This window comes from Suncus etruscus, chromosome 3 (assembly GCF_024139225.1).
Source record: "Suncus etruscus isolate mSunEtr1 chromosome 3, mSunEtr1.pri.cur, whole genome shotgun sequence".
Classification (NCBI taxonomy): domain Eukaryota; kingdom Metazoa; phylum Chordata; class Mammalia; order Eulipotyphla; family Soricidae; genus Suncus; species Suncus etruscus.
In genome coordinates, this window is record NC_064850.1 from 55,226,867 (window position 1) to 55,252,004 (window position 25,138).

Consider the following 25,138-nt stretch of genomic DNA (forward strand, 5'->3'; position numbering starts at 1 on the left):
TATAGTATAAATCTAGGTATTTCTATTAAGATAGTAAAAAAATTAGGAATATATTAGATGTATATTATTTTAGTAAATTTTAATTCAAGATGATGTTTTCTTTTTTTCTTTTCCTCTTACATATGGAGGTGTGTGAAATTTTCAGGAATATTATAGTTTATGTATCAGGATCAATAATTGAACTGCAGGTGTTGATATTACTTGAATCAGTTTTTTTAAAGGAGGACATTATGAATATAATCTGATAACTTGGAAAGTTCTGGGCATGCTTAACCTCTGCAATTTCTCTTTAAAATAAGGGTTGAGTGAAACTCAATACAAATCTGTTGTTATAGTAAACAAAACTATAAGTTGCAAGTTATATCTCCAGTTTCTGGTAATTTAGGAAATATATATGTATATATACTTCATTCTTTTTTGTCCCATTTTTGCTGGCAGTAGTCACATACACATACACAAACAAGTGGGAGAAAACTACCTTTTTAAAAACCAAACAAGAAATAGAAGAGACAATAATTAAAGTGGCATTCTCAATCATTGCAATCTGCCTTTATATTCAAAGCCCATTCTTATTAAAATGAAAATTTAGCTATATTCCTTTCCTTTGATAAAATATTTTTTCATTAATCTACTATCAACTGTGTTCATATGAGAAAAATGTTCTAAAGGAGTAACTAATTTTCCACCTTCTTTTTTATATCCAATTTACTTTTATTTTATATTTTTGGAATCCCAAAATATAAATGTTGTTCCAGACCTATTTCTTATTCAGTTTAGATGAAACATTTGTTTTGTCATAGTTCTCCATTACCAATTCTAATCATATGCTTCTTTTCCTCTGAAAGTGAATACCACCATCCAGAAGCAAGCTGTCATCCAGTAATCATAGTATCTGCTTTTAAAATCTGTCATTCCTGAGAGATAATGTATTGTCCATAATGCAGTCTTCTTTATTTTATATCTTATGTTCATTCGTTGTCCTCATTATTTTATACTACCTGTTACCTTTTTACTTGTACCAAAATTTTAAGTGATTTCTCCTGATCAAACAATATTTCATTCTGAGATGATTTTAGATTTAGAATGAATATAGAAGTAGATCAGTAGCTAGAATGAGAAAATAAACTCAAGATTTCATAGGGATCATAATATAATTTCTACCGAGTGATACTATAGTGTCCAAATGGTAGGCAATTTTTGTTCACCCACACACTGATAGTATAAATTTTTAGAAAATATTAATTTTCTTTAGATTTTACCAAATAAATATATTTGCTAATGTATTGGTATATTTTCCTATTTCTTAGTATTGGTATATTTTCCTATGTCTTAGTTGGTCAAATAGTTATTCAATGATATAAGAAAATATAAGAAAATTTCCAGGAGGGTAATTTTTCAAGCAAATGAAACTACTTATAAGATCCATGAACATGTCCTTTTATTTGAGTATTAAATGATAAACAGGTTACAAGAAGCTGCAGTTTTATATATCATAGGCTTAGTGATTCCTGGAAAATGTGCAACTATATTGACTTACATTCACTTGTCTTCGATTTTGCAGTAGAGTGATCTTAGTAAGATTCCATTACTCAAATTTATGTATCATTTTCTCTTACCAAGAATATGATTAGCCATATCTAGACATTGTTGCTGATGTGTGAGAGTTGCAACTGCCTTGTTATACAGGAAGTAATACTTTTAAGAGCAGTGTAAATCATTAAATAACATACATTTATTAAATAATTATTGTTTATAATCATTAATGTGCAACAGAGTCGATTTAGAAAGAAAAAGAACAAAGAATATTTTCAAAGTAGACACATTACAATGTATTTCTCTTTTGAAAAAAATCTATTTTTACAACTTCTACTAACTAGATTCCTCTGCAGTTCTCATCTCTCCTGGGAAGGATTTTCACATCCTAGGATGTTAGCATCAAAGCTAACTTAGAATTTTAAAATGCTGTGAAGTTTAGGCATTGTTTTAAAGATTGTTGAACAGATGTAGTTTCTCCTAGGAGAGTGTCTTGATGGGTAAATACCTTTTATTTCTTCTGAGTACTTTAAACTATAAAAGTGAAGTTTAACAGAAAATTAAAATATCGGAAAAGATCAGTTATCCTGAATTTAACTAGGCATAAACCAACATATAATCTATTATCTTTTACATATTTAAAAATGTAGCTCTAAGTTAAATATTGATAAAATATTTACATAGGGGCCGGCGCAGTGGCGCTAGAGGTAAGGTGCCTGCCTTGCCTGCGCTAGCCTAGGACGGACCGAGGTTTGATCCCCTGGCTTCCCATATGGTCCCCCAAGCCAGGAGCGACTTCCTGAGCACATAGCCAGGAGTAACCCATGAGCGTCACCGTGTGTGGCCCAACAACCAAAAAAAATTTTTTTACATAAATTTGATTATTAAATTATAGCTAAATAAATACTATGAACAAGTAAATGAAATAAAAAAACAATATTGAATGTATTAAACCAAAATTCCTATTATCTTATGCCTACATGTGCAGATTGTATATATACATATATAGTATAGTTCTTTATTTTAATTGTGGGCACACACTCAACATTGTTTAGTGTTTATTTCAGCCTCAGTGCTTAGCTCTTAATTCTAGTAGAACTCAGGGAAATCCTGTGGTTCTGGAGATCAAATCCAGGTTTTATGCTGTACTATCTCTCCATTATATGTATCCATTATATGTATACTACTGTGAAAGATATGTAAGCCATTATGAAAAAAATATGTTTTTAATCAGAAACTTTCTTTGACTTACATGTATTATTATTATATCAATTATATGTTATGTTATGTTATGTCACTATATTATGTTATGTTAGTTTACCTCATTACGTTAATCAATATTGTCTCTTTAATAAATTCTTACAATAAAAAAATAAAAAATGGTTAAAATACTTGGATGTACAGAACATTTCAAATCTGTCTGCTGTTAATTTGAAATAAGACCTCCATTAAACAGAAAACAACTGACACTGAATATGTTAGTTGAATTAATTAACACGATGAAGGAATCATCATAAAACTATTCAGGACAAAAACTAGATGATTAAAATCCAAGCTTGTCTTTGCCATTTTATAAAGAGTAGTTATACTTAGTGTGTCTGTAAATCAAACAATAAGAGAAACACTGAAAATAGCTATCAGGAAGAATAATGCCAAAATTTTAAGGCATAAAATTAAAAGAAAAGGGCATTCAGTTTAAAAATAAAAGGTGCAATTGTAATGGATTATCTACCTTCAAATACTTTGTAATCTAGGTAGAAGAGTTACAAGTACTGTTTTTTTTTCTTTTTTCTTTTTTCTTTCTTTTTATTTTTCCCTCACTTGTTTTTTTATATATATATTTTTTTATTTAAACACCTTGATTACATACATGATTGTGTTTGGGTTTCAGTCATATAAAGAACACTACCCATCACCAGTGCAACATTCCCATCACCAATGTCCCAAGTCTCCCTCCTCCCCACCCGACCCCCGCCTGTACTCTAAACAGGCTCTCCATTTCCCTCATACATTCTCCTTATTAGGACAGTTCAAAATGTAGTTATTTCTCTAACTAAACTCATCACTCTTTGTGGTGAGCTTCCTGAGGTGAGCTGGAACTTCCAGCTCTTTTCTCTTTTGTGTCTGAAAATTATTATTGCAAGAATGTCTTTCATTTTTCTTAAAACCCATAGATGAGTGAGACCACAAGTACTGTTTTATGTGTAGCTCCATGTATAAGAATTGTTAGCAAGCAGAAATGTAGAAAATCTAAATTGGTGGAATTTAAGAGAAGTTATGATGCTATCTAAAATTCAAAATGGCTGCCTTTAGAAGAGTAAAAAAATTGTTCACCTTAAGTAATTCATTAATGATATAATTTTTTATAGGAGCCTTTCACACTATGGATGTATAGGATATACCAATTCCAACACAATACATGTTTTCTGTCTCTCCCAACTATGTGAGATTCTCCAAAGACTAAGTGAAAAGTTGTTCTATCAGGCTGGGTCTCTGAGGATTGAGGAGCAAAGAGTAGTTGATGTAAAGTGCATTTCAAGCCTAGAAAAATAAATAGAATGTCACAGAGTTATAATTCCCTGTGGTCATTTGCTACCTGGCCTGATAAAATTTGTTTATAATCAGAGCATTATGGCCATAGCTGGTGGTGCTCTGGGCCCATGGATCATTCTCTAGGTATTGTAGTGAACATTGAGTACCTTGCATATTTCAAGTGTTCTAAACAAATGAAATCGAGAAAATTATTCTGGGAGTTATGAATTGATAAAATTGAAGCTCTGTCCCTTTGTGTAGAAAATAAAGAGGTCAAGATGAGAATAAAGAAAGCATATGAACATATGGAAAGACACAAGTAAAAGTTAGTGAGAAGTATGCAAGCTATATTTTCAATTATGTAGAAACCAGGATGCAGAGCTAAGAGGCATGTCTGAGAAAAGAAAAGTACCTTTCCCTTTAGTGTCTCTTTTACTTTATTGTTCTACTTTCAATTCAAAACCAAAGCTAATAAAATAGTGAAATCAACCACCACAAATATCAGTTATATAAACTTTAAAAATCTTATAGAAAAAGGAAATTCTATGACAGTATTCTATGTGTTTTGCTTGCCTTAACACAAGTTATATATAATAATTCAGTGGTGATATGACTAGAGGTTGGAGCATAATTTTAATCTGTAAGGGAATTATTATACTTACATATACATATGCTATTTATATTCAAGTATATCCCATTTCCTCTGAATAATGCTCTTCATAGTCTAGAACAATTATGCAAGTAAGATGTTTCTAAGTAAGGGCTAAATAAATATTTTTGCTTTATGTCACTTGAGTTAGATGTACAAACAGTAATAATAGAATACAACTTAAAGGAAATGATTTTCTAAAATAAATAGAAGACATTTATTAAATTTCAGGAAAATAGTATAGCTTAGAAAATGTTCCTTCTAATTACCTTGTTATGTTAAAATTAACCAATTATATAAAATGTTAATAATCAATAATATTCCAATGATTCATAATTAAAAATATATTTTAACACATTTTGTTATGTAATAAAATTTTATTATGGAATAAATATATAAAATGAATAAAATATATGTTATTATATAATGAAACTATAGAAAAGGTCAAAGGTTAATAATGGCATCTATATTAACTTAATATAAAGTCCAGCTTATAACTAAAATGTGTATGCAATAAAATAAAAATAAGAGGTATTAGGACTTACTAAATTATACTCAATTCACTTAGATTATGCATCAAATGCATGAAATCTATTACAGTGTGGCCAAAAATAATATCTTCTCAATCTGTTTTATGCCCAGAATAAAGGAGATAATTGCATTTTTTATTGTAATAAAGTCACGTTTGTAGGACAATCTTCTACTCAGTACTAAATTTTAATTACAAACTGAGGTTAGCCCAAGAGAATGAAAAAATAACTTGGAAAGAAGGGTAATTTGGGAAAAGAGAAATAGTACAGCAGGTAGAGTACTTATTCATGCTGTGTTCATGCTGCTTTGCATGCAGCTTACCAAGGTTCAACATACAGTAGCCCATAGACTCCCAAGTACCACCAGGAATACTGAATACAGTCAGGAGTAACCCTTGGGCATCACCACAAATGGCCACAAAACAAAACAAAATTAATTAAAATAAAAAATAAAAGTTAATCTCAGAGAGAATATTAAATAAACAATAACAATTATTCATAAATTATGTGAGAGTTGCATTGAAATACCTGAAATGTGCCTGCTCGAAGACATTTGCACAAGTATAGACAGAAGACTAAGCTCTTAGGTCAAATATAACTAAAACAATATCATACAGTTGTATTTAAAATACATATAGCTATTAAAGTATTCCACCTCCTTTCAGCTTTATAATACTAAGTCCCCATTCCTAAACAGAAAATAAATAATCTAACTGAAAATACAGTAGTGGATTTATCACAAAATAGAAGATTTGATAAACTGGCAACTTGCTACATATCAGTTTTCAGTCTTCGCACATGTCTTTATGCTTCATTGGCATTTGGGGAAATTTATTTTGTTGTCCTGTGTGTGTCATCTTGCATAGCCAGTGCAACATTGGTGAACCTTACTAGGATGATACTTGTTCTAGAGTTCACAAGATACAGCTCTCTGACAACCTGACATAACACCACACATTTGTTTTGCTGCCAATTAATTTCAAGATCATTCCACTAACACTTTGTCAACTTCTTAAATGAGGCTCTGACTTTTGCCAACAGAAGGGTTATTTTTTCTTCACAGCTAGCTGTTATGATCATACTAGGAAGATAACAAAAATTAAATGAGACTTGTAGTGACAGAACATTTAGCTGTTATGGCAGATCCTGTATTCATGCTATAGGTGTCACTTTAAAGAATGTAGGATGTTGAAGTGACTGGCTTACCCGAAGAAAACGAAGGAATCTTTGCAAACGGAAGCTATAATTGCTGCATAAAATTTATCTATGATCCCATGCTTGTAATGATAATGTACATAAAATATCTGTAAGTATATGTGCATACATAAATATATGTATAACTGTAACAATTATGAATATAGTAATTTTGAAAACAAATAGGAAATAATAATTATTATTGTAGTAGTTATACCCTGCATTATTACCTCTAAAACTAATTTGAGCAAATCAAAACAGCAATAATAGAACACCTTATATCTATGATAAAAGAAATAATACAAAAGGCAAGAAACAATAATAAGTATGGCAGAGATTGTAACATAAAGACAATCCTTGTTCATAGCACACAGGAATGTAAATTGGTGCAACTATTATTCCATAATAGCAATATTAAGATTCTTGAAAAACAGCTAAAGTGGGATCTGATTCAGTTATAACACGTTCAGTATTTATTCCTGAATGCAAAAACATTTAGTTCAATAATACTTATTTCAGCACTATTTACAATAGCCAAGAGCAATGAACAACTTAAGTGAACATCAGTAGATAATTAAAGAAGGCATTGAATTTTTAAAGTGGAAGACCTACTAGAACACTAAATGATATACATAAGAAGAAATCTTCCTTCAGGCCTGGAGAGATGGCACAGTGGTGTTTGCCTTGCAAGCAGCCGATGCAGGACCAAAGGTGGTTGGTTCGAATCCAGGTGTCCCATATGGTCCCCCGTGCCTGCCAGGAGCTATTTCTGAGCAGACAGCCAGGAGTAACCCCTGAGCACCGTCGAGTGTGACCCAAAAACCAAAAGAAAAAAAAAAAAGGAAATCTTCCTTCCATTTACAACATGGATGAACTTAGATCAAAGGATTTCTTATTATACTAGTGATTATTTTTTTCTGCATTGGACTTAATTTCATTAGCATTAGCCAATCACTAATAATTTTATTCAAATATAAAAGACAGATACAAAACAAACAACTAAATTGAATTAAAACAAAAATAAACATTTAGAATATAAAACTAAGATATGCTACTATATAGAAATTGATTGGGATTAAGTCCTTGTGTAAAAGAACTTAACCATATGATAAAAGATGATGGGTATGTTGTGGTGCTCAGCAGCAATGAAAAATATAATGGATTATTTTGAACAAAAATGGAATAAAATTTCCATCTGACCCAGTAATTCTTCATCTTGGGACCTTCCACCTGATACTAAATCATTCTTTTATTTGAAGGGACATCATTGCAACACTTAGTCCAGCAGATATGGAATCAACCTATATGTCCAGTGATGCAGCAGTATATAATGAAGTTGTGGGAATATTCACAATAAAATACTGTGCATGTAAAGTATAAGAAATACAGAAATCTTACAATTTTCTGAAACTTAAATGGATTTGAAGGAAAGTATGTTAAGTGAAGTCATAAAAAGAAGGTTAAAATGGAATGGTCTTATTATTTATAATATAAAGAATAACAATGCCATGTGTTGCATATATCAAAATGAGATAAGTCCTAAGGAGTATATTGTAGCAATGATAAGGCCAACAGAGAGAAATAGAAGGGGAAGTAAGAAACGTCTGATGCAAGGTAGTGTGGGCAAAGGCCAGGCATCTTGAGCACATCAGTGGTATAAAATTAAATTATATGTAAATATATAAATCACAGAGTGAACAGTATTGAAGCATGAAATACAACAGTAATAGTCTTTAAAATATGCTAAATGTTGGGGCCAGAGTGGTGGTGCTAGCAGTAAGGAGTCTGCCTTGCCTGCACTAGCCTAGGCCAGACCACGATTTGATCCCGCAGGTGTCCCATATAGTCCCCCAAGCCAGAAGCAATTTCTGAGCACATAGCCAGAAGTGACCCCTGAGTGTTACCAGGTGTAGACCCCAAACCAATAAATAGATAGATAGATAGATAGATAGATAGATAGATAGATAGATAGATAGATAGATAGATAGATAGATAGATAGATAGATAGATGATAGATAGATAGATAGATAGATCTATAGGTAGATAGATCTATAGATAGATAGATGATAGATAGATTTATTTATAGATAGATAGATGATAGATAGATAGATAGATGATAGATAGATAGATAGATAGATAGATAGATAGATAGATAGATAGATAGATAGATAGATAGATAGATAGATAGATAGATCAAATAAGAAGACTGTGTGGAGATTTCAGAGCATTGCTGGGAAAAAGTAGAGGTAGTTGAGATTGATATTATAACGTTTCATGTCTAAAAATATGGCATGGACAAATTTGTAAATCAAGGTAAATCATATTAAAATTGTCATGGTTTAATTTTTTTTTTTTTTTTTGGTTTTGGGGACACACCCGGTGATGCTCAGGGATTACTCCTGGCTATTCTATCAGAAATCATTCCTGGCTTGGGTGACTCCAGGGATTGAACCAGGATCAGTCCTAGGCTAGCACTGGCAAGGCAAATGCTTTACAGCTTACGCCACTGCTCCGGCCCTGTAATGGTTTAATTTGAACTTTTAATATAAAATATAATATATACATAAGTCAATTTAAATAATGTACATTTTAGTTTATAACATGTCAAAATGTTATTTATTTCTATTTTAAAATGTATGTAGAAGGGGTTGAAGAGATAGCACGGTGGTAGGGCATTTGCCTTGCACACGGCAGACACGGGATGATCCGGGTTTGATTCCTGGCATCCTATATGGTCCCCCAAATCTGCCATCAGCGATTTCTAATTGCAGAGCCAGGAGTAAATACTGATCATCGCTGGGTGTGGCCACAAAAGACTTAATTAATTATTTAATTAATTCATTAAAATGTAGGAAGAAAATAGTAATACTGCCTGAAGGATACTGTAGGATTTTTACCAACTCAAATTCAAAATAGAAAATACTATATTTTTGTGTCTGGAATTTGACATCATTTCATACTGAAGCAAATATGAGAACACATAAGGAGAATAAAAAGAATATGATAGCATATAAGAGAATATCAACAATAAGGAAAAGTTAAAATGTAGAGAATTATAAATATTGTTTTGAATAGGACCACAAATAGTTGTGCTCAGTATTACCCGTGATTTTGTGCTCAGATGTCACTCTTAGCCATGCTCAGGGTCCTTATGTGGTGCTGAGGATAGTATCAATATCAGCCTTGAGGAAGGCCATCCTATCTCTCTGGCTGAATTATCTCTGCTTATCTTTTATTAACAACACAGAACAAAAAAAAATGACTTCATTCTATGTGATTCCTAGGTGGTTCATTGACTGTTATACTCAGGAAGTTACTGCGATCTCTAGATTATAGCAAACACCTCTTTAAATTAATGCATGTGAAAATAATTTAGAATACACTTTTCCATACATTGTTAAGTATACACACTTTATAATATAAAATGATTCTGGAAATGATTGTTCATTAAAGAGTTTTCACCATATTTAAAATCTTTTACTTTGTCTGAGATTATGTGCTTATTTTATACATATTAGATGATTTGGATATAAGAATTTGCAAGTGTCAAAACATATTACTACATTTTTGAGGGTTAGTGAATAACCCCTAAAGGGGTAAAAGGTATGTAGCATAATATTTCAGAATTGTATCTATATTTTTCATTAAAATCATCAAATAATGCACACAGAAAATTGCCAGTTATCATGATATCTAGAGGATCTAACCATGCTAAATAATTATAACATAAATTTTAAATTACATAAATAAATCATAATCAGCATATTTCATTTAGCAGAAAAATAAAGAAACTATACTCTACTACCAAGTCAGGACAGTTTGTTTCCCACATAAGACACATCTCTTGAAATACTACCAGTTTTCATTAACAAAAATTTATTTCTTGCTCAAATGCCCAACCCAGGATGGGAGGTATTGCATTTCTTTTTTTTTTTTTTATTTAAACACCTTGATTACATACATGATTGTGTTTGGGTTTCAGTCATAAAAGGAACACCACCCATCACCAGTGCTACATTCCCATCACCCAAGTCCCAAATCTCCCTCCTCCCCACCCAACCCCCGCCTGTACTCTAAACAGGCTCTACATTTCCCTCATACATTCTCAATATTAGGACAGTTCAAAATGTAGTTATTTCTCTAACTAAACTCATCACTCTTTGTGGTGAGCTTCCTGAGGTGAGCTGGAACTTCCAGCTCTTTTCTCTTTTGTGTCTGAAAATTATTATTGCAAGAATGTCTTTCATTTTTCTTAAAACCCATAGATGAGTGAGACCATTCTGCGTTTTTCTCTCTCTCTCTGACTCATTTCACTGAGCATAATAGATTCTGTGTACATCCATGTATAGGAAAATTTCATGACTTCATCCCTCCTGACAGCTGCATAATATTCCATTGTGTATATGTACCACAGTTTCTTTAGCCATTCGTCTGTTGAAGGGCATCTTAGTTGTTTCCAGAGTCTTGCTATGGTAAATAGTGCTGCAATGAATATAGGTGTAAGGAAGGGATTTTTGTATTGTATTTTTGTGTTCTTAGGGTATATTCCTAGGAGTGGTATAGCTGGATCGTATGGGAGCTCGATTTCCAGTTTTTGGAGGAATCTCCATATTGCTTTCCATAAAGGTTGAACTAGACGGCATTCCCACCAGCAGTGGATAAGGGTTCCTTTCTCTCCACATCCCCGCCAGCACTGTTTGTTCTCATTCTTTGTGATGTGTGCCATTCTCTGTGGTGTGAGGTGGTATCTCATTGTTTTGATTTGCATCTCCCTGATGATTAGTGATGTGGAGCATTTCTTCATGTGTCTTTTGGCCACTTGTATTTCTTCTTTGTCAAAGCTGAGAAGCTTCTGCACCTCAAAGGAAATAGTGCCCAGGATACAAGAGCCACCCACTGAGTGGGAGAATCGATTCACCCAATACCCATCAGACAAGGGGCTAATCTCCAAAATATACAAGGCACTGAAAGAAATTTACAAGAAAAAAACATCTAATCCCATCAAAAAATGGGGAGAAGAAATGAACAGACACTTTGACAAAGAAACTTCTCAGCATCTTTAACATTAGCGATTGCTTTAGATGACTAAACAAACCTTACAAGTTATTTTTATATTTTAAATGTGTCTTTTCTATGAGAATGAAAAGTTGTGCTTCCACTCATACTCCTTTTTAAAAAAGCACTTCAATGGTGTATCTTACTAATGACAAGTGTTATGGAAGGCCAATTTTTTATTTATGTTTTCTCATAAAGTTCTTGCTGAAAAGCATGAATGACAACTTTATATTACATAAAGTATTTGTCAATATTTTAACATCTAATTTTAATGCCACATCAAATTTTCATAGGAAACTCTATGGGTTGATATTAATTTCTTGTATTTTATTATGAGATTAGCTACATGAAACAAAAAATATCATGTTAAAATTCTTTATTTTGCTCTCTTCATTTATCAGTAATACTAATGACAAATAAATGAATATAAAACAACAAAATTAGCTTGCACCTCTATACAGAGTTTATTTGCTTTAGAAAATGATTTTAATTTAATAATCTATGAAAACACACAGGTAGAATAATCAATGATATTATAGAAGGTTGCCTAAACTTAAATTAATATAGGATTGAATTAGTTAAGACATTAAGACACACTTATATACTGCATTTCTTTTAATGGTGTATGTGAAAATTGAGACAATTATAGAAATAAGTATACAGCAAATGCTGCTAATTATAGTAATAGCTTCTTTGAGTATCTAGTTGAAATGAAGACTTAAGCAGTTACATAAAGTACACCCAACCTAAAAAAAGTCATCAGACAGATATTGTTAAAATAGTGTTCATGTCAATTATAAAAATTTTCTAAATTTATACCACTTATTAAACTTTCTTCACCATATTTTGTGCCTATAAGGAAAATAAATATAAAAACTCTTAATGATACTAATATTTGTTTTATCTTCTATTCTGAATGAATGCTTTAAATGTTTTGTTTCAGATTAAACTGGATCGCTGGGGTCCACCGCAATAATACAGAAAATAAGCACCTGCCTCATACAAAGTAAACCCAGGTATGGTCCTGGCATTCTATAGAGTCCCCTAGTACAGTTAGGCATGATATCTGAGTGGAAAGAGTAAGCCTTGATCAACACCATGTGTAACCCAGAAACCAAAGTACCTAAATAAAGTAGATATCTGAAAAACAGAATTATTAGTTAAAAATACTGAATAGAATAATATAACAAACACATGCATACAGTGAATATAATTCCTCACAACAAAATTTTTTTTGTTTTTTGGGCCACACCCAGCATTGCTTAGGAGTTACTCCTGGCTGTCTGCTCAGAAATAGCTCCTGGCAGGCACAGGGGACCATATAGGACACCGGGATTCGAACCAACCACTTTTGGTCCTGGATCGGCTGCTTGCAAGGAAAACGCCACCGCTGTGCTATCTCTCTGGGCCCTCACAACAAAATGTTAAATGGATGAAGAATCATATTTGTGTTCTGGTACATTTAGGTAATGAATCATCTGATGTGAGAAAAATCTATGGAATTGTCTTATTCTTATCCATATTTGATTGATAAAAACAGAGACAAGCAAAATAAGAAAACAAAATAAGACAAGAAAGAAACAACAAAATTCATAGATAAAAATTACAAATAGCCCAGGTGTTTTCTTTTATAAAAACTGTTTTTCCAAATCAATCTCTTGAAAAGATGAATTGTGATTTCAAGCTATGACAAGCCAAGGCCCTGACTGAAAGAATAAGACAGAATTCAAATGCCTGGGCAATGTCTAGACACACCTATGTTTTGTTAACTCATTCATTAACCAATCTATTTCTTTTGTTATATCTAATGTGCCAAATATAAATAGAACAATTCATTAGTTTCTGTTTAATGATACAAAAAATATGATTGTCTCTGCTCTCATGGAACATAACATTCTTTGGAGATATATGCTCTGTTGGCACTGATGTTGTTATGGAAATATATCAGGTAGATACACTTAACAAAAAGTGTTTTGAGAGGTATATAAGGAACTGTTTCATAAACACCATGTTATTTAGATGATGTAAAACTATTAGTTAGTTGAATAACAAAAAAATAATTGTGAGTTTATGTTTACTAGGATACAGCCAAGCATTGATAAATCAAAGCAAAGACACTAAAACAAAAATCAATAAAAATAAAATTAGTTCACCTCCATCCTTCTTGAAGATGAATACTGTACTTGGTTCTAGTAGAATTTTATGATAGCTTTGCCAATGAGCAGATTATCGCAACAAAATAAATATATATATATCATTATAATCATAATTTAAAATTTATAATATGATAAGCTTATTTTTGCCTTAATTATTTTACCATTAACAAACCCAAGTATTATATTACAAACATAAGCATACACTTAACAAAATATATTTTATATGGAGGATAAATAGTAGAATTAATTTATAATGAAATTTTTTAACTAGATACAGTCATTTAAATAAATTAGTTGAATATCAAATGAAAGATCAATATCACATGTAGTGATTGAATTATTTCATTAATGAGGTCACACACAGTGATGATGGAACATACACTAAGGGGCATTTGACTGTATGTACTCAGTTACATATAATGCATGAGCATATTGAATCATATTCCTGGCCTAGAGTTGGCTGATGTTTTAGGAGACGACATGTTATCAGTGGTCACCTAGCTTGCTACTATTCAAACAGGCTTATATGATACTTAGCTATTAAGCTGAATAAAATGATGATACATTTGATTTAATGTGTTAAATTTGACTTAATGAAGCAACAATCTTATCTTCTAATACTGTAGTTTGTAGAATTTCAGATAACAAAGGCAAAACCTATAGTATTATTTAATTAGTACTTATCATTATATAATAATGATATATAATATCATTATATCCCCTTTCACTTTTAATAAAGGTAATAGTGGTGCTGGATCAATAGCATAGTGGTAAGGCATTTGCCTTGCACACGGCCAATACAGGACTGAACTCCAGTTCAAAACCTGGCATCCCATATGATCCTCCAAGCCTGCTAGAAGTGACTTCTGAGCGCATATGTGACCCCAAACAAACAGAATATATAATAATAATATTATATAATAAAGGGTTATATAATTAAGGATAATAAGGTTTTTTAAACATAACTGAAACACTTAAAAGTATGATTGGCATTTTGGCCATTCAAATATTTGATATAAATTTAGTCAAAATGCTGTGAAGTGGCAATTTATTTTTCTTTAAAAGACAATTGCTGGAGATACAGTTCATAGGTAAATGTCTAACTTCCACTGCTGCCAATCCTGCTTAAATTATGATTTGCCAAGCCAGGAATAAGCCTTGCGCACCTCTATGTATATTCAATAACCTTACCAAATATAATAAAATAAATACTTCTGGCCATAAAATGTAATCATAGGTAGTTCAAATTGCTTCCAAAAAGTTTCCCTTACAGTCAATGGCTATTTTCCCCACAGTTTCCCATTGTTTCCTAATCACAGAAATGCATATGGTAACACTTTTTTCAGCCTTGAGTCTAGACATAAGAGGAATGCAGTATAGTGCAAAGATGTGGTGTGGCCACATTTTTTCATGGAGAGAGAAGAATATTAGTGCACAGTTACCAGGCTGATTTTGACATACAGACATTAGAGCCAGAACTGGAGAATAGAGATTATGCAAAAGAAAGCAAAAGACTATAGGGCATTTCATCAGGGGGCAGACATAATAACAACATATACTCAATCACAAGGGAAGCAAGTGGTAATACTATTACCTTTAATTTTTTATACTTTGTTTGTTTGTTTTTTTGGAGCAACATCTGCGCTCAGAAGTCACTTCTGGCCGGTTCAGAGGACCATTTGGGATGCCAGGTTTCAAACTGGGGTTCAGTCCTGTATTGGCCGTGTGCAAGGCAAATGCCTTACCACTGTGCTATTGATCCAGCACCACTATTACCTTTATTAAAAGTAAAAGTAAATACTGTTCTGAATGTACTGATGAAATATGCCCTGCAGTAAAAAAAAATGTCAAAAACTGCAATATATCTTTCCTATGTCACTAGACACTTTGGTAGAGAATGGCAAGGTACTACCTCTGCCAAGTAATACATTGTTCCAGATGAAAGTGATGTTTTTAGGTAGCATCTTGGATTAAGGATACAGAAATAACTCTCTAGCCAACTTCCCCTGGGCAAATGGCCTGAGAATAAAAATATCTTAAGATATTGTACACCTATTAGAGCTTCTGATAGTGCATTTTGTAGAATTACCTAAGTGTGTGCATGGTACTCTAGACTCAATATGGAAGACACCTACCAAGGTTCATAGAAGAAATATTAGGGAATGGAAGAAAAGCTGGAATAAGACAAATCTGAAAATGTCAAATCCTTTACTCCGAATTTTTAAGGAATTGTTTTGCCTACAGTAGTCAATTAAGCATGCTTCATAGGTAACATATGACATAATCTATGCCTGACTTAAGCATTCTCAGTTGATCAGGATGTAGTTAAATGGGGTTTGGGAAAATACTATAGAAACTCTGGATCCAGCTCTTGGGCCATGAAATCGATAGGTCTAATAAATGAAAAAGAGCTATAAATTTTTGTTTTTCTAAAAGAAAAAAGTTTCCAGGCTAAAAAGCTCATAAAGATTTAACAAGCTTTATATTTCCAACTTTGAGGGGGAATATAAACTGAAATTGCCTCAGACAAATTCTTCAGCTCTCACCTCAGAAGCAGCAAATAAGAAAATAGGAAGATCACTCCTAGCATGGGATTTCCAGAGAAACATAATGAACTAATCTCAGAGGAAAATACAGACTAATTAAAGGTCTGTTCTCCATACCCAGTATCAAAACTCTAAAAATAATTTCTTCTTTTTTATTTTTTTATTTTTTTTATAATTTTTTTTCTTTTTCTTTTTTTTTTTTGAAAATAAGTTTGCTTTATTTCAAAACAGTTACTTCCTTATTGGCGCACTGGCCAAGATCCAATATTGATACAGATCTCAGTTGCTCAGAATACCAAAATATGTTAACAGGTGAATTTTCCAAATTTTTAAAAAGACAGTTTTAAACCATATAAAATATTTAGAACATGTGTAAAATTAAGCCACGGGAGGAATTTAAACTGGAAAAACAAATCACATAAATTACTTCAACTAATATTTGCAACTATCTAGAACATTGCACATATTTTCAATAACTTAAAAGTGACTATCTACTCTTCCTATATCTGTAGCACAACTTATTAAGTTAGATTTAAATAATAAATCCAAATATCTGCTAATGGTAGGGAATTCAGGCATTAACTACCTCTGAAAATAACAGAAATACAGAAAAAATCATAAAGATTTACAAGTATCCTAAAATGATCACTTCCAACCAATTCCTCGAAAGCCCTAGATAAAAGGGCGGTTCACTTTCTAATAACACCGTAGGCTTATGCTGCATCGTGTAATTCAAAAGAACAGCATTCTGACCTATGATAACTTAGGGGGAAACTCTATCCACTATGTAAAAGCTGATATTTGACCAATAGTGAAATTTAAGTCCATTACATTCCCAGAATGATGCTATTTATGCAAAAGAAACCAAAAGATGGTACCTTCTGGCTTTTACTTTAAGATATTTTCATTCAATTTGATTCATATTTGAAAAATACAATTTCTTGCTCAGTACTGGATGGCACTAGGGTGGAAGAGGCTTTCATAGTTTTGACTTCCCTTTAAAGTAACACTGAACTTCAGCAGTGAACAATTTTTGATTCCTATTCACATTTCCAAGAAAATGTGAGAGAGAATCTCAGATAAATGTTCCGTTTAAGGCAAGAAAGAGTCCAGTCTCAAAGACTTCACTCCAACAACTTGTGTTATACCAAAGTATCATTGACAAAATTATCACTGAAAATAAATGACCAAAGTATTCTTATTGCCGTCACCTCTAAAATTTTCAGATGGTTTTATATCCAAGTATATGCATAAAAGACATCTGTACAGATAAATTAGTGTTCAGAATTAAAAATCATACCTATAAATGTCCTTCCTTTCTTTGTTCTGAACCCTATATAATTGTTTTTAAGACTGGAAAGCTAAACACTCCAGCTATGGCATTAAAAAACATGCTGTATATCAGAATACACTTTACGAAACTTCAGAACTGACCTTCTCATAAAAGCAAGAACAAAGACAGTTTTTGTTCTTGCTTAATCCTCTCATTAGATTTAAAGAGACCACTGAATACTAAAGTCAGGTATTACTAATAGTGTTGATTTCTACTCAGACCTAACAAGTCATCAGCTGAACAGCGTCCTTCTCAGCTCATTGTTGTCTGTTAGGAATTTGATGCATTTTCAATTAAGGCCTTCATTTTTCCTGTAGACTTCAACATGTGTGGCCCAAACAATACTGTTTCTGAAGTGGCCTCTGATTCAGACTTTGTAATTCCTTTTTCAACTTCACTGTGACTATCGCTTCGATACCGATAAGCAAACTTCTTTTTTAGAGCCTCTGCTATGAGAGTAGCAGGATCAGTAGCATCTACAGGTTTGGGCTTCATCTCTTGTTCTGGCCTTTTTACTGACCGAAGCTTCACGCTGTTCATATCTTTGAGGATCTCTAGCATATTTGGCATGTCATGTTTCTTTGGAGAGTCCTTAACCAAAATCTTTTCGGCACTGGCTTTCTTCTCTTTTCTCTCTTTAATCAGGTCAATAGCAGATTTACTTTGGTGGAGTCCGGAGGGAGGAGGCGGTGGGAGTGGCAGAGGGGGTGGAGGGGGGGTGGGGGTGGGGCTGGTGGGGCAGTAACAGATGCAGCAGAATCTGCTGCGAGATGCTGATGCTCTTGCAGGGTCACAATTTTGGCAATCTGAGCTCTGAGTGCAGCAAGTTCATTTTCAAGGGCATTGATCTTCTGCAAAGCTTCGTCACTCGCCAGAGTTGAAGTCTTGGCTTGAGGCTCCTCTGAAGACAGGTTTGGTAAGGAAATATGCCTGCTCGGGGGCTTCTCAAAGAAATGAAGTTCATCCTGAAGGGAGGATTGCCTTGACCTGACCTCTGTCCTCTGTCTCATTGAACATTCTCCTTCTTCTTTGGCTACCCATCCAACATCAGCAAATGATGCCACTGTCTCCTCTCCCGAGTGGCTGGGGCTCCATTCTGTTGCAGGGCTGGGAAGCTGAAAGTGAACTCTTGGACACTGGATCAGAGATAAGTTAGTACCAATTTTCCTTACTATACTTCGAGATGAACCATATGGCTTCCCAGACCAAAGTACCGATTGCATGCTTACTCCAACTTGTAGAAATACCATTCTAATTAGACACTTAATTCAGTCAAGCATTTAGATGGCAAAATCTCTCCAAATTTGCATTTCAAGTACTTCAGGCATATACAGCAGCACATGGTCCATTAAAGCACACGCAGCCGCGAGGCAGCCCCGCGTCCACCTCAGCGTACTCCCGGCTTTTCGCTCGGCTCGCCCGGGACGCGGCTGTCTATAATTTTTATTTTAGTCATAGTGGCTTACATATCATTCACAGCAATATTTTAGGTACATATTAACAATGAATCAGGGGAATTCCCACCACCGAATTGTCCTCCCTCCACATCCGCTCCTGTCCTGCCTCCCATAGCCTCCACCCTCTCCCCCGGGCTGCTAGAATGAGTTGTCCCCTCTGTGCCTAGCTTACTACTTAGTGATCTTTCAACTGTTTGGTCATGGTACCTCCATTATATCCCCCTCTAATTGGGAAGCGGGACTAGATAGTTAAGGTTATGTGGTTTTGTTTGAAGAGAAAAGTAATAAAATGGGGTAAAAATCATATATGCCGAACATGGCCGAGTCCTTCTAGAGGCTCTCATCCTCGGTTTGAGAGACGAAAGGGAAAAAAAAGGTGGAACACCACATCAGTATAAAAAGGAGTATCAAATAAAATATCCAGTGACCGCTACAGCAATAAAGATAGGCACCACATACTTGCTGTGGACTTGAGATAATAAAACATGATAGAGCATAAAACGGAAGAAAAGAAAGAAAAAAATGGAGACAACCAATATCAATATCCACACCAAATCTAAGAAATCGACAAAAACTAGATAAATAAAAAAAGGATTATTTTGTGCTCTCTTCTCTCTCTCTCTCTCTCTCTCTCTCTCTCTCTCTCTCTTTCCCCCCCCCCCCTGCATCCTGCATAGGTAACAGTAAACATTGGAATCATTCGAAAAAGAATTCCCTTGATCTAAGAGATACAGGGTTTCTCCACCCTTGAAGTATATTGTCATGGGATTAACTATAGACTCTTTTCTAGTTCATTTATTCTCCCATTAGTGCTTTTGTGGTTTATAGGAATCTTCTGCTCCATCCTGGGTGGTAAAATCAGGTCTCTGTATCTAGAAATCTCTGTCTCTGCACATGTCAAGGATGGGATTTATGGTGAAGTCTTTCTTTGTGGTTCTAGAAGTTCTGTTCTCTTAGTGTCATTATAGTCCGTCTTCTGTGGTTGGTGGTCTTGGTCCTTGAGCTGATCCTAAGTTGGAGCCTGGAATAGCGTCTTTCGTTATGTTACCAGAAGACTCATTCAGTTGGTACTGTCTCAGTCATACCTCTGGAATTAGAAATCATGGTTGCTGTGCAGGTCGTAGGTCAAATCCTAGAGTAGGGTTTTTTTCTTGGTCCCAGGATACATACTGCCTGGTCATGGTTCTATCAGCCAGTCATCTGTAAATCGTGATCTTGGCTTTTGCACAGACCAACTGGTGACAAGTCTTCTGATTTTGTCTCATCATTAGCTGGTGAGGTAGAATAAACTGCTCTTAGATCAAGTTGTTCCCAATTTCCTCGTTGTCAGGATATCCTATTAGTGCTGGGCCATGTTGGTGTTTGAGAAGTATTAAGGATGTCCCAGGTGGGATTTGGTTCTTGTAGCTGTTGTGAAGAACTGTGTAGTTTCTATGCCTGGGATCCAGGGTTCCAGGCTGGACGGTCAGCATCTAATCACCTGGGGTCTAAGTTGGGTCCACATGACAAATATTCAAGGTGGGAGATGCCCCTGTGTTGTAAAAAAGTATGAGTTCTTTTCCCTAGTAGATAAGAGCCCGTTTTTAAACATAAACATACCCCTTTTTCAGTGTGTTTTTGCAGGAAGAGATGATGCTACATTATATTGCCGTGGCTAAAAATAATATCTTCTCAATGGCATTTCACACCTTTCCTTATTTTGCTGTGTGCCCCGGACTTTCCCTTTCCTGAAGTAAATGAAGTGCTTCCTGTAGTTATGGAATTACTTTACTTGGGTGCATACAATATACTTTTGCTTCATATATTTTGTCAAAATAAGTTACCTCTGGAACTGGTAAATTACTTGCATAATGCAGTAAGAATCTCTAGTCACTCCATTGAGTTAAATTTAGGATTTTATTCTATATTGTGGATGGGTGGGTGGAAATTTTGGCATCTGAGGAATCATCTGGGTATCTGATTATGAAAGCAGTAAAGTATTTATTCATTCAAATGTTATTATAATTATGCAAGATTGCTTAGTAAGAAATAGTCTTTAGTGATTCAGACATGAAAAATGTCAATTTATTAGTTAGCATATGAGTAGTATGCCTCTGGCTAAGTCCTAAAATTTAGTACACATGTAATAACTGCAATGCTTTTCCTTTTGTCATTGTGATCACTTATTCACAGGTAAATTTGTTTAACATACTATGTCAGTGAAGTGCTAAAAACAAGGAGCAATGGTGAAATTAAGAATAAATAAGCATTAATCTTCAAAATGTATTTTATTATTATTACCTGGCTCAAGAAGATCCTTACATTGCAAGATGGTTGTCTAAAACTCAATCAGGTACTTTATAACTAACAGAAAAAAATTATAATAAACTATAGCTTTGGAAAGTATCTTTCTTCTCCTATACATACATTATCTTCCATCAGGGGTTAGTCGTATGAAAAGTAATCATCATCTTAGACCCTTACTACTTCTCTGGTTCAATTACCCTACATTATTATTAGAATGTTCTATCCTTATAGTAAATTCACTATGTATTAAAATTGCATAGAATTTTTAATTCCTTTTCAAATACTCAAATGTCAAATATCTATCTCTCTTAAACTCATACTTAGATGTTTACAACATGCACCATAGGGCCATAGTAGGATAATCAAATTTATATCTTTATTTTAATAAACATGATTATTATATTTATCAACATTAACAATAGACAACACCTTATATTTTATATGATCAATTATATTTTAATTATCCTACAAACTTCCTACTAATATCCAAATATTTTCTAAGAGGCATATCATATATAAGCTAAGACCATTCTTTTATCTTTAATACATTTATCATATTTATTTCAAAATCTAAAACCAAAGAAGTCTAATATAATTTAGAAAAAAATATTTTAAAAAACACCTTATATTGCTATGTGATTAAATTTTGCTTTCTTTTCTGGCAAACAATTATGTTTATGATAAACAATTTCATATTACAGATGAAAATAAAATATGGTTTTCTTCACTTAGATGTACAAGCAAAACTCTATCAACTTGTTTTTTTTTTCATAAGGTTCTAATATTTGATTCAGATTGGGGTTGTCACTAAATCACTAGCTACAATTTTTTTAATTTTGATAATACATTTACATTTCTGGGATTTGAAAGTTATCGAATAAAATTATCTATTGCAATTAAATAGAAGAATGCTTATCATTTCGTATTTACTTGCCTGAATTTTAACACTTGGTGGTATTCAAAATTATACACAATGGCCCAGAACTGGATTAGTGCCTGGAATGCAGTGTCTCATCACAAAGAACAAATATCTGTGACTCTTGATGAGCACCAAAAACAGGAGCTACAACCAAACATTTTGGTGTCGCTTAGTCATCTCAGTAAATGTTTAACAATGAAAACAACCATCATTTAGGGAAGGTGTGTGGGGGAGTGGTAGAGAAATACTGATTTTTTAAAATCCATAATTTGTTATTAATAGTTTTAAATATCTTACCCTTAAATATTCCTAATAATTTTTTATCAAACCATGAAATATTTAGTCACAGAAAATGTAATATGTTTTATAAACTTTAAATCAGCTCTTTTGACATTTTGGGTTCTAGATAGATTTTCCTATAGTGTCCTATTTTCTTTGTTTGAGCTTTTACTTTTTTGTTTTTGTTTTTGTTTTGGGCCACACCTGGTGACTCTCAGGGGTTACTCCTATCTCAGAAATCGCTCCTGGCTCAGGAGACCATATGGATTCTGGGGATCTAACCAAGTCTGTCCTGGGTCTACCACGTGCAAGGCAAACCCCCTACTGCTTTGCTATCGCTCCAGCCCCAATATGAGCATAATTTTAAACTTTATTTTTCACTGCTGTGACATATAATTCTATGTCAATAGAATAACTAATTTCTTTTAGTACTTTAAAGAAGTCAAAATTCATTGATTTGGGGGTAAATAAATTATTGTTACTTTATAGAAAAAAAAGCATGTCATATTTTTCCTATGATATCAAAGTGATTTTATTCTGTCTATTCCTTGATCAGTTATATTAAAAATGTGATTATATTGACATTTGTAACAATTTTTTGTATTTGCTGTACAAGTTGAATTTGTAAGTTTTCAGTTTTAAAATGTTTGCATCCCTCATATCCACAGTTTCTTGTTGCTTATACCACTTTAACTTTCCTGTGCCCTGCATTTAAATTATCTTGGAATGTATGTATTATATCTAATGATCTTGTCGTATCATTTGTTTTTGATTAACCCACTGCTTCCATTTATAATTATTTGTAGTCATTTCATATTCACCGCTCCAAAATTTCTATAATACAATGATTTGTATTTGAGACAGTACATTTTAATGATTTAAATATTTTTTCTTTTGTCTTCTGGGCCACACCCATCAATTCTCCAGAGTTTTCTGTCTCTTAAATTGCTATTGGCAATGCGTGGAGACCAGAGGGGATGCTGAGACCTGATGTCTGGTCAGCCATGTACTAGGCAAACACCCTAGTCACTCACTGTATTATATTAAATTTTTCTGGCCCAAATTTTGAATGTAATTTAATTCAATTTTAGAGATTCAAAATATCTGATGAAACTCCCAATATGTTGATGTACATTTTGATTCATTTTTCCTTGTTTTTAAAGCATCTTACCTGTATTCAGTGAAGACTATTTAAAATAGCCAGAATCTTGAAACAAACCAGATACAGATGAATGCCTAAAGAAAACTGTGCTACATATACACAATAGAATACCCTGTAGCCATCAAGAAAATAAAGTCATAAAATTTTCTTATACCTGGATAAACTTGGAAACTATTATGCGGAGTAAATTAAGTCAGAGAGAGAAAAAGACACAGAACAGTCTCATTCATCTATGGGATTTAAGAAATATAAAAGATATTATTGTAATAATGCCCAGAGACAATAGAAATGAGGGCTAGAAATATCAGCAACAATATGAAGCTTATCTTAATGAGTGGTGAGGGCAGTTAGAGAAATAACTATACTAACAACTATTATGACAATGGGAGTGAGAAAAGTAGTATGCCTGTCTCAAATATAAGCAGGATGGAAAAGAGGTTGTTCTTTTTATAACTGAAAGCCAACTACAAACATTTTTGGAATCATAAAGATATTTAAAATAAAGATATTTTAAAATATATATTAAATGTATATTATTAAGTTTATATTATTATATAGTAATAAAAACTATATAAATATGTGATATATTATATTACTATGTTTAACACAATATAATATATAGCATATAATATAAATTAATATATCACATATTTATATAATATAATTTGATCATATTTTATATATTTATATACACTATAAATTGAAGTATATTATTGAATATGTTACATATAATATATATAAATATAACTTCTTACAAATAATTAACTTAAAGTAATTATAATTATCTGAATAATAATCTTAAAATCCCTAAAATTTTAGTATCTAGACCATTTAATCTTTTCATGGCTTCTATTTTCTTTGCTATTTTTCATGTGGTCTCGTCTGTCAACAGTTCTTATAAACTGAGGTATATATCTAGCAGATAGATAGTCATTTCAGGGGATTTATAAAATGATTTTATCCTCAAAAGTCAGTCATCTACTTGGTATTTAACAGTGCATAATATCTGTTATTATTTAGTTCTAGTCACCACAATTAGACAATACTATCAATGAATGTGTTTAATATATACAACATACCAATACACATTGAATTTTATAGAGACTGAAATATAATTGATCTAAAATTCTATATTCCACACTTAGATATAAGTATTAGTTTATTCTGAGACAAAGTTATGAACATGTGAATAGATATGAGATACCTGATTCAAGCCTTTATTTTATAAAAAGAAAAGAATTTGAAATTGGAATTCATTAAGTCTTTCAAGTCAAAGTGGAAGGACCATTTTATTCTAGGCATTTTCATATTTCTATTAATAGAAATAATATAACATTGGAAAGTATTATTAATTATATACTATTTAAAACTATCTCAAGAAAACCTAAACGTAGTGCTGTTAAATATATTTACCTTTCTTAAAAGTATTTATATCTCAAGAAAGAGACAAAAAAAAAGACCAAAAAAAGCACAAAATAATATTTTTTATTTTTCTAGTTTTTGTCGA

At 32.8% G+C, this 25,138-nt stretch overlaps 2 protein-coding genes across 4 annotated transcripts in view; both read right to left on the reverse strand.

Annotated features, from left to right (window-relative positions):
• BRINP3 (BMP/retinoic acid inducible neural specific 3) overlaps positions 1-25,138 on the reverse strand; it is a 405,270-nt gene that overhangs the window by 116,518 nt on the left and 263,614 nt on the right. The window lies entirely within an intron of this gene.
• On the reverse strand, positions 17,181-18,928 carry LOC126003926 (mitochondrial fission regulator 1-like). The gene is given in 2 exon segments (XM_049770259.1): positions 17,181-18,245; positions 18,248-18,928. Coding segments are annotated over 2 exon segments (978 nt in total). The 5' UTR covers positions 18,779-18,928; the 3' UTR covers positions 17,181-17,798.